The sequence below is a fragment of the Ipomoea triloba genome, chromosome 12, assembly GCF_003576645.1.
Source record: "Ipomoea triloba cultivar NCNSP0323 chromosome 12, ASM357664v1".
Taxonomy (NCBI): domain Eukaryota; kingdom Viridiplantae; phylum Streptophyta; class Magnoliopsida; order Solanales; family Convolvulaceae; genus Ipomoea; species Ipomoea triloba.
In genome coordinates this window covers 28,001,620-28,012,333 of record NC_044927.1, presented here as the reverse complement: position 1 = coordinate 28,012,333, position 10,714 = coordinate 28,001,620, and the positions used below count along the sequence as shown (strand labels likewise).

Here is a 10,714-nt window from a genome sequence, read left to right as displayed (position 1 = left end):
ATACAACTCAAAAAACATGCTTGATTATATATGCTATAAAAGATGTCACTACGGCACTACCCTTCCTTATATATACATATACATATTGGTATGACAAAAATGCTTTTCAAACACCCAAAAAGTATATTTGACAAGATGGAGTTAGTAAAACAAATAAAAATAATGGAAGGGGATGATTAAGAATATAAACATGACTTCTCCCGTGGTTATTTGTAAGGATTTTAGGACTTAGTGTAGCACTCATCACTCGGTGCACTTTATTACGAATTTTTGAGATTTGATATATTGTTCCTTCTTGCACTTCTATATAGCTTTTCATAGTTTATACAATTTTATAGAAACATATACATAACATATATGAAAATTTCAAAGTTTTAGATTTATAACATGTAGAATCAAGTAAATTTTTACTATATCAAGGGAATCACTATTGTAACAGAGTCAATAGTATTAAAAAAAAAAAGAAGAGAATCACTATAAATAAGACTCACGGACTCATTTATAACAACTTCAACAATTCTAATATTCTAAAACAATTAAAGTTCCTAGTAAAATTTATTAGGTTTTTCTTAGAAGATCTTGTCCTACCCACATTAAAATTAAGATGGTGTAGAAAGGAAAAAAATACAAATATGGCTATAATAATCAAATTATAAAAATAGAATGATACGGCGTATATATTTTAAGAAGAGTAGGGAGTTGCCGAATCCAGGATTACTATTTACGGTGCTGATAAGGCCAAAATAAGTCAAATGGTTCATAATTTAAAAAAATGTTGAAATAAATAAAAGACATAAAAGAAGAAATGGTAGCACGTCACTGACTCGCATGACGAGGCGAGAAAGCAAGCAAGCAGCCAGCCCAGCCATGTCGATGTCCCATTGAAATTCTCTGCGATTTCCCCATTTTCGCTTTTCCTTTTTCTTTTTCTTTTTCCCACACATTTTTCCATTCCCTGACGTAAAAGGAAACAAACAAGACCAGACCAGACGCGCCTCACTAACTCCCTCCAGACATACGTAAATCCCAAAAATCATTTCCTTTACTGCTCCCTCCACTAACACACTACGACTATCTTTCTTTCTTTCAATCCACAAAAGCAAAAGTTAATTAATTACTCTGACAATTATTACAACTCCCCGGCGATGATACCTGCTCCGGCGACTCTCCCACGCCGCTAGTTAGCTCAGCTCAGCTCGCATTTTAATTACATGATCAATATGCGCGAAAATGAGCTTACTTTTTGTGCTCCTCCTACTTCTGCTGTAGCTAAGAAGACTAAATCTGATGATCTGCAGACTCAAGAAGAAGATGGGGATGTGATAATCGTGCCGCCGTGTACGGCGGTCAACCATCATCCCCGATCTCAGGCTGGGTTGAGGCGGGTTATCCCCGCCACCGACGATGACTCCGCCGTCGCGACTACTATGGTGGAGCGCGTGCTGCCCAATGGAGATCTGTACACGGGCACATTCTTGGGGAACCTGCCGCATGGCAACGGGAAGTATCTCTGGGCGGATGGGTGTATGTACGAAGGCGAGTGGAGGAGAGGCACGGCGAGCGGGAATGGGAAGTTCTCGTGGCCGTCGGGAGCGACCTATGAAGGCGACTTCAGAGGTGGGAGAATGGACGGCCACGGCACTTTCATCGGCGCCGACGGCGACACCTACCGCGGCTGGTGGGTGGCGGATCGAAAGCACGGGTTTGGTGAGAAGCGGTACGCGAATGGGGACTTGTACGTGGGTTCGTGGAAGTGGAATTTGCAGGACGGAGAGGGGAGGTATGTGTGGAGCAATGGGAATGAGTATCTGGGAGAGTGGAAGAATGGAGTCATGTCTGGTAAAGGAGTTCTTATTTGGGCAAACGGGAAGAGATACGAAGGGGATTGGGAAAATGGAATGCCGAAAGGGAACGGAGTTTTCAGTTGGCCGGATGGGAGGATCTGTTGTACCAGCGGGGATAACAGTTCCTCCCATCATGAATTCAGCAGCACTAATGGCGTCCAGAATCGACGGAGATCGTCGGTGAGCGGAGTGAATAATGTCGGCGAGAGGAATGTGAATGTGAATATGAATATGCCGAGGATTTGCATATGGGAATCCGACGGTGATGCCGGGGATATTACTTGTGATATTGTGGACAATGTGGAGGCCTCATCCATGTATCTTCAGAGGAATGAGGATGAAGGGAGTAGTGAAAGTTCAGAAGGAGATTGCAGCCTGGAATTAAGGAAGAGTCCCTGTCGATCTGAGGGTGTAGAAATGAAGAAACCAGGGCAACCCATATCAAAGGGGCATAAGAATTATGATTTGGTGATCAGCCTTCAGCTCGGTATAAGGTAAATCAATTGCTGTGTTTTAACATTTGTTGTTGAGATCGAGCCTCAGTGGAGGCAATATTAACTCTTTGTGCTTCAACAGGTTGAGAAACTACAATATAATAGAGTCAGTAGTACTCAAAAAAAAAAAAAAACCTTTGTTGTTGAGTGTCGAATTGCAGTCTTGTTATGTGTGTCTGTATGTGGTTGAGTATTCAATTGGCAATTGCAATGTGATTATATATGTCTGTACTATGAAACGGGCAGGTATTCAGTAGAAAAGCATGATGCAATTGGATGTGAACTGAGGAATGCAGATTTTGATCCAAACGTGAAGTTCTGGACAAGGTTTCCACCCGAGGGATCCAAATGCACTCCACTACATCAGGCCCCGGACTTCAAATGGAAGGATTATTGCCCCATGGTTTTCAAGTATGTTTCAAGGAATTTTATGCTTAGCTTGTCCCTTTTTAATTTCTGCTTTGGCTGAGATGTGCGTGGGTGATCACATTAGTGATAGTTTTGTGTCATTGTTCTTAGACGACTTAGGGATCTGTTTGGAATCAATCCAGCTGACTACATGGCAGCTCTCTGTTCAAACAACGCACTTAGAGAACTGTCTTCCCCTGGGAAGAGTGGAAGCGTTTTCTATCTAACTCAGGATGATCGGTTCATCATTAAAACTGTGAAGAAATCTGAAGTTAAGGTTAGTGAAACCTGGCTTCTCGATGAACTATACTGGTTAGTTATGAGATAAAAGAAAGGGGAAGCGACAGTAATTTGGTTTGTAATTCGAAAAGCAGGAGCACTAACTGTGAATTGGCAAAAATATTACTCTGTTTTTACTTTTGCAACACTTCTAAATGGAGAAATGAATCAGATGATATTTGGTACTGATTGTCTTTCTCTGTTCCAGGTGCTCATTAGAATGCTCTCCAGTTATTATCGACATGTTTGCCAGTACAAAAATTCCTTGGTTACAAGGTTCTTAGGCGTTCATTGTGTTAAGCCAGTAGGAGGACAAAAGGTATGTTTTGAAGTCCTATCAACTCCTTATGGCATTTGGGTTTCCATCAGGGATAGGGGTATACTTGCATTCAAACTATTTTCTTGGTGAACTTACTTCATACAGTTTTGATATTCAAATGGAATGTCAGACCCGTTTCATTATAATGGGCAATATGTTCTACTCAAAGTATGGTATCCATAGGCGCTTTGATCTAAAGGGGTCTTCTTATGGCCGCTCAACTGATAAGCCTGAAGGGCAGGTTGATGAGACAACCACATTGAAAGACCTTGATCTGAATTTCGTCTTTCACCTACAAAAGTCTCGGTTTGAAGAGCTTATCAGGTGCATAATTAATATAAGAAATTGTTTCAATCTTTCTTTGTGGTCATCTTAGAAAATAAGTAATTGTATAATTTTTATACTCAGACAAATCAACAAAGATTGTCAATTCTTGGAAGCTGAGAATATCATGGATTATAGCCTCTTGATCGGTGTCCATTTTTGCAATAACTACAGCAGTAATGGTTCAAATGGATTGCCATCTGATGATTATTTTGGTAAGTTACTGAGTGCAGTTTTCTCATTAATATCTTCTTGTTCTTATATGGAAAATTTCATTTACATCGCACCTAAGAACATGGTACTCCGGGTTTATATATCAGGAAAGAGAGGTGCTCAAGAATATTGTTTATGTGACTCAACAGAGATGGAGCAGATAGCGGATGTAGAGTATGTTTTTTTTTTTTTTTTTGGTTCTATCATTTTCTCCCAATATTGCTCTAGAAGAGCTGCGTGGTTTGATCTCCCTATTACATTCTAAAAACTAGACAAACCATGCTTTTAGATGCTTTGGCAAGTTGTTGCATGCCTTCTAGCTAACACCTAACTGAAAAAAAAAAAAAAAACAAAGAATTAATTAGAAATTATTTAAGTTAGGACCACTTGGCTCTGCAGTATCTTTCAGTGTTTGAATAGTATCTGTTGCTTTCTCAGTCGTTCAACCATTGCTGGTTTGGTCCGGTTTTCTAGATAGTATAGCATGCTTGATTTCAAATATCAGAAGTCTTATGCTCTAAATCTGTTATATAATTCAATTAACTTCAATCATCCCCCTTTTGGCAATTGCTCAGGAAGCAGCCACAAGCTGGTTTGGGTATAAATCTTCCAGCGAGGGCAGTGCATACATCACGAATGGAACATGATTTTTATACAGGGAGCGGAGCCAACAAAGCATGTGCACAGGGTAGTAGGGAGACATCGAATGTAATCCTTTACTTGGGCATCATCGACATTCTTCAAGACTACGATATAAGCAAGAAACTAGAACACGCATACAAGTCGTTCCAAGTAGATTCCACATCCATATCCGCTGTTGACCCAAAGCTCTACTCTAAAAGATTTCGGGATTTTATCAGTAGAATCTTTTCAGAGGATGAGGGTGAGTTATAACGAAGAAGAAGAAAACGATAATAAATCAAGCAGTAATGGCGTCAGAAGACCTATCCAATGGCTGGTCTTCATTCTGTTACTTATTACAGGGATGATATAAATCCTGACCATTAGGTGTAAATGGATGATTGGACACTCTAAGCACTGACCGCTATCAAACCTTTGTCTGGTTGAAACCTCGGATTAGCCATGACCAGGAGACAGCGGGATGGGATAGGGGAAGCGACAGGAGGGGGATCAGGTAAATCCGTTTTCAACATTTTCATCCTTAAAAACATAAAATCTATGGTAAAGCTTGGCAAACTGAGTGTATTATTGCCGATTGGTGTTTTCTTGAGCATAGGTGAAGTAGAAATTTTGTTCTAGTAGTGTAGTGTACAGTTAAATGTTAAATCTGTGGGGATGTAGAGAGAGGAACAAATTCTTTTTGTCTGTATGTATTTGGCGAAAATGATGGAGCCATGTTCAAAATTCAAATGGGAAAGGACTGAAAAGCACAGCAGAATTATGCGTGATCGGTTTGTCTACGTTCTTCTATTGGAACTTAGTTGGGAAAAACTGTATAAAACAGATCCCTTTTGCTGCTTTTTCTTTGAGCTGTCTTTTCCTTTTCCCCTCTACGCCATCCGCAATTTTCTCACTCTCCAACAGAATAAAACATGTCTGTCTGGATCAACTTTCTTGCTATATCATTTGTGAAAATTTTGCATTGTTAACAATATAAATATAAATGTGTAATTTTACTACCAGGTTAAAAATATAATATAAATAATGTAATGCATAATTTGACTATCAGTTTAGACATTTAATTGAAATAGAAAACGGAACGTATCAAAATTGGACAAATTATATCATGGATCAAGGTTTACTTTGCATTGTAAACCTTGGTCCAAGCCTGCCATTGACCCACCTTATACTTGCAGTTAACCGTTTATGTACTTGTAAATAAATTAAAGGCATATCACAAGATAATTATAGATTCATAACATGATAACTACAGACACATAAACTCTTTAACTGCAAATACAGAACATGTTAATTGCATGCATAACATTTAACAAACATCTTATGTGTTTGCAATTAACATATTCTACGTACAGTTAGCAACTTATGCGTGTAGTTTTCATGTAATCGGTTAACTGGAGACATATAATTTTGGACCAAGGTTTACAATACAATATTAAGTTGGTCCTGGTATAACAAATGCCAAAATTGGATGATGGCCAAATACACAAACTCATGAAATCTATTTCCTTCATATCTTTTTTTTTTTTTTTTTCAAACAGTAATCGCAATGATAAATGTTGTCATGCTATGCTTCAAAAAGAGATTTGCAGAACTAGGCTTAAGAATCTTCAATAATACATTTATTACAGAGTTGACAATAATCTAGATTCTAGACATTATTTATTATTTTTTCGACACCAATGAATACACCAAACATTAAAAGCAATTATTAAGTGAATGAATAAGTGTCAACAATCATTAAAGTCTTGGACGCAAATAGAAGATAGTACAGGGGTTTGGCGGCCATAAGTTTCCCAAATGCATTTCTTGTGCAGGACAGAAGGTCCGCTTTCATCGTATTATGTCTTCACTATTATATGTCCATCAGGGAACACAACTTTAGCATGTATGGCGCTACCAACCCACGCTGAATATAAGTCCAAGTTGAATTATTTGGCCTGTGTGTAGTGCTCTGGGTTAAGAATGACAATTGTCGGTGTTCACCCCAGGGTAAATATACAATGAACTAGTCCAGGTGGAAGAGGGGAACATGAACTCTTGTACCAAGTTCGATTCTTGTTAATACTTTATAGATCGATCTGATTTGTGAGGTATATTATACCATGAACCAAGATATACCTTACGTTGTAAACCTTGATTCAAAATAACTTTGAGATTATGTGTCTCATATTTTGTATTTATAGTTAACAATAATGTTAATTACATGTATAAAAAAGTCTACAGGCACATAATGTTTGTACTAGAATTCACAATGCAAGATGGATCCCTGGCCTTTGGTATAACAATTGATTTGTGAGCTATCATACCCAACTATTTGGGTCATTTAAATTTAGTGGACAATTGGACTTATCAATTAAATATTTGTGCCAATTATAATGGATTAATGAATCCAAGGTTGTTCTTCATCTTCTATGATTGGTAAAGTAAGATTTTAAGGTGATTGATCAAACTAACTGAACTATCTCTGATCGGTAAAGTAAGATTTTAAGGTGATTGGTCAAACTAACTGAACTACTCCCTGCATATTTGATGAAGCTTCTAAAAGAAATTGATATCATGCAAACTACTAGCTCATAGTATTAAGTATTAAACTAAATGATAATAACAGATACTACACATTATCTTAGCCAAAAGACTAAGAAAGGTATGCATACTGGTTTCTTACATCAAAACTGCAGCTAAAATTTTAAGTCCCAAAACTACTATACTTGATTATCTTAGCATTTTGATTTTCTCCTCTTTTATAGTGTTTTCACAAGAGAGCACTCCAGAGCGTAGCAGCACCTTCACCACACCTCTCATGAACACCCTTCATTCTCTGTACTGATTTGCAGATTCCACTGCAGCTCCAATCGAATGATGCCACGCAAGCATTCCCCGCCTGTAACTTCCATTCGCAGTCTGCACATATGATTGACCATTGATGAGTTCTTCTTTCAGCCATGGCTGAATCCTAGAAGAAAACAAGCAACAAGACGAGAAAAGCAAAACATACCGTGTGGAGTTCCACAGCACATGTTGCGATCATCAATGTGTTCGACTTCTAGACCAATTAGCCATGCACCCAGTGATACATCTTCGTTTGCAAACTTATGTAAAACATCCCTGAAATCATCAACTCAAATGTTAGGAATTGACAGACAAAAATGATGAATAATGAGTGGAATGAGAGAAATCCCAAATTCAGTGAGACTTGATTTCTTTGCACCATATTAGAGTTCAGATCTTGAAAGTCCTAAACTCACTCAAACAATTTGGTTTATCAAGAAAAAGCTTAGGTTCTAGCCTGCTAGGCGTCAATTAGTGACAAAACCAAATGCCCCATACTTCACAAGACAGATATCAAGAATCTTTCTTACTTGTTGGTAGAGACGTATTTTGCCAGATCCTTTGAAATAGCGTATATCTGCCCAGTTGCATGCCGGAAGTAATTATTTCCAGTCTCTCCAAATTTCCAAAACTCAGGTTCGTGGTACTTAACATCCCTACAAAGGAATCATCAATATGAGAACAAGACACAGAAACTGAGTTCCACAGAGATATGGAGTTATTTCTAAACAGGAAACATGTACTACTGTCAAACCCGTAATGCTTTAAATGGCCTTACTTTTTGTAAAGAACTGGTCCAGATTTCATACATCCAATATATACCCTGGGCTTCAATCGATGCCTGGCAAGAGTTGCAGCTAGCGTACCTGCATATGTATCATGATAATCAGGTATTTGTTTCCAAAGCACCGAAAACAATCAGCCAAACCATATAAAGGAGATTTACATATCAAGAGGAGAATTGAAGGGATAAGTAGATATACCCAAGTTGACATGAACATCATCGTCAACCTTGACATAAAACTCAGCATCCCATTTCGCAACAGCAGTGGAGAAGAAAGATTTTGTCTTTGCAGACAACTCATGATACCCTTCTATGTGGTTCTGCAAAATGTCGTCATCAATGAGAAGGAACTTACTTGAGTACAAACACAGATCAAGTTCTGGATTCCACTTACAAGTCTGAGAATGTCGTTGTGTTGAGCATCTTCCATGTCAATTGCTCTATCTAAAATGCTATTGGATGTCGCACTGCAAAACAGCAAAAAAATTGCTTTAGCTTGACATTTGACGGTGGCATTGGCCAGTTACTCAGATCAAGTGAGTTCAACTTCACAAACAATAACGAGAAAGACACTACTTAGTTCTTTTGGTACAAATATTTTGACAACACAATATCCCTTCCCTTCTCTCCATCATGAGAAAAAGAGAAGACAGAATTTTCTTTTGTCTGGAAAAAGCTGACAATTGAAATCCTATCATAACATTTTGTTGACGGAAATAACTACAGTAGCAATTTTCCAATTGCCAAGTCTGCATAAAGCCAATTTCAGAATGCCGAACAATTAAACTACCCAAATCCCGATGATCTTCAGATGGGATAGTTAGCAGACAATGTAGGCCTATGACAACTTCCAGTTCTAGACTTACTGCTAAGATTATTCCTGGTTAGGATTTGCTAGAAAGAAAATATAGCTCCTACTTATAGACATTGACCATTCTCACTATGAAGCTAGCATTTAAATAAACATAAGACGAGCAAATAATGTACCTGTGTCCTATCATGAAGCGGACAACAATCCCCTTCTCTTCTTCTAATTTACGCAATTTTTCACCTATTAATTCAAACAAGAAAGCTATTGTCAAGAGAGGCGAAAAGTGGGAAACCTGGAATAAATGCAGTATAACAATTTCACCACCATTAATTATCACCTTGAGGCATCCATGTTTCCCTCACGGAATCACGCCTTTTTCTGCTACTGAAGGCAGTGTTTATTCCAATAACCATAAACACTTTGTTCCTCTTCTCGGTTTCCTCAGAACGGGTTTCAGATTTGTCCACACTGTCAGAACTCTTGATCAAAGGCAGCTCTATGCGAATTTTAGCAACTGAATTGTCTAATGATCTACTAAACCAGCAAGCAAGCAAGGAAGCATTAAATCAGTATTTGGAATAAAAGAATCTACTTCAATTCTGAAATTACTTATTCTCATTTCCACCTCAAAGAATATGCTAAATTAGGAATACTCACTCAATAGCTTCATGAGCTTTGTTGATTTGTCGAACCCCACTCTCATTATTCTGGACACAATTAAATCAGTATATTCAGAACATTCGGACACAGAATACTAGAAACCAAAAAAATCATTAAAAACAGCAAAATAAAAGGCAGCCAGACCTCGGCAGTCTTGGTTTCGCAGTCGTCATCGGAGACAGTCACCTGTTGTTGTTTATATCGCCGTCCGAAAATGATCCGGTCGTCCGATTCAAGAGGACCCAAAAATCTATACTCAACCAAAAACCCAAAAACTGCGTGAAACAATATACAAACTTCCATTCCATGTTTAATTTAAGAAAAGAGACATTTTGGAGAGCTGCATATGAATAAAGATAAGTTCTTTTCATCTTGCCTGGCGTGAAGGGAATACCTGTTAGAGAAAAGCATGCCGAAGGCGAAGCCGAGAGCTGTGAAAACGATGATCCATTTGGGTGACACTTTGGCGCCTCGGGGGGCGCTTCTGCTTTTCATATTTCAGCTGTTTATGTTTATGGTCTTTTTTTTTTTGGAAATGTTTATGTTTATGGTCGGAGAGACAAACACACACTTCGCGGGCTGCTTTATAATTGTAATTTAACGTTTGCCGTGTATTTGTTTTCCGGTGGTTGGTTGTTGGTATTTGTAGATGTTTTTGAAAGAAATAAATAAACTTAGGCGCCGGCGCCGAGTTGACTGAGTTGAAGCCTTCGTCGTAATAAAGAGATTTTTTATTTTTTTTTTGAGTAATGACAACTTTTATTTTACTAAATTGCGTATTACAGTCACAGTATTCATGACTATTGCAACAAACTTATGCTAAATTTTGATTGTTATTTTTATTATTTAACCATCAATGAATATACACTAACTTATGAATTACTCTGTATTCTTATTTCAGAAAAAATGTGTTCGTCATCACGTTTCAAAACAAGAAAAGAGATAAGCGAATGACATAATTGATATCTATCTATTTATTGTTGAATTTTTTTTAGTAAAAAATGACATTTTAAGTGAGTACAAATATATGTGAGGTTTTGATTTGGATCGAGTTAGGTGGATTAGTGCTCTTTGAAGTGAGACAACAAAAAAATTATATTAGGTAAA

The 10,714-nt window shown here is 37.8% G+C and overlaps 2 protein-coding genes across 3 annotated transcripts; one reads left to right on the top strand and one right to left on the bottom strand.

Moving 5' to 3' along the window:
* The first annotated feature begins 889 nt into the window (after window positions 1–889).
* LOC115999892 (phosphatidylinositol 4-phosphate 5-kinase 1-like) lies at window positions 890–5,388 on the top strand. Its single transcript, XM_031239836.1, has 8 exons — window positions 890–2,338; window positions 2,585–2,749; window positions 2,858–3,023; window positions 3,234–3,344; window positions 3,475–3,668; window positions 3,753–3,883; window positions 3,989–4,055; window positions 4,457–5,388. Exons 1-8 carry the CDS (start codon window positions 1,212–1,214, stop codon window positions 4,773–4,775), a joined length of 2,280 nt encoding a protein of 759 aa, XP_031095696.1. The 5' UTR covers window positions 890–1,211; the 3' UTR covers window positions 4,776–5,388.
* A 1,689-nt stretch (window positions 5,389–7,077) lies between these two features.
* LOC115998056 (beta-1,3-galactosyltransferase 7-like) lies at window positions 7,078–10,240 on the bottom strand. 2 transcript variants are annotated; one of them, XM_031237515.1, is made up of 11 exons: window positions 10,002–10,240; window positions 9,752–9,857; window positions 9,605–9,654; window positions 9,285–9,481; window positions 9,124–9,187; window positions 8,531–8,603; window positions 8,336–8,456; window positions 8,131–8,218; window positions 7,883–8,008; window positions 7,519–7,628; window positions 7,078–7,424 (listed from the first exon to the last, which is right to left on the bottom strand). In XM_031237515.1, the coding sequence occupies exons 1-11, from the start codon at window positions 10,100–10,102 to the stop codon at window positions 7,276–7,278; spliced, it is 1,185 nt and encodes a 394-aa protein (XP_031093375.1). In that variant the 5' UTR covers window positions 10,103–10,240; the 3' UTR covers window positions 7,078–7,275. The 2 variants fall into 2 exon arrangements, with proteins under 2 accessions (XP_031093375.1, XP_031093376.1); XM_031237516.1 differs by having other exon boundaries at window positions 9,285–9,478; window positions 10,002–10,239.
* Between the last annotated feature and the right edge of the window lie 474 nt (window positions 10,241–10,714).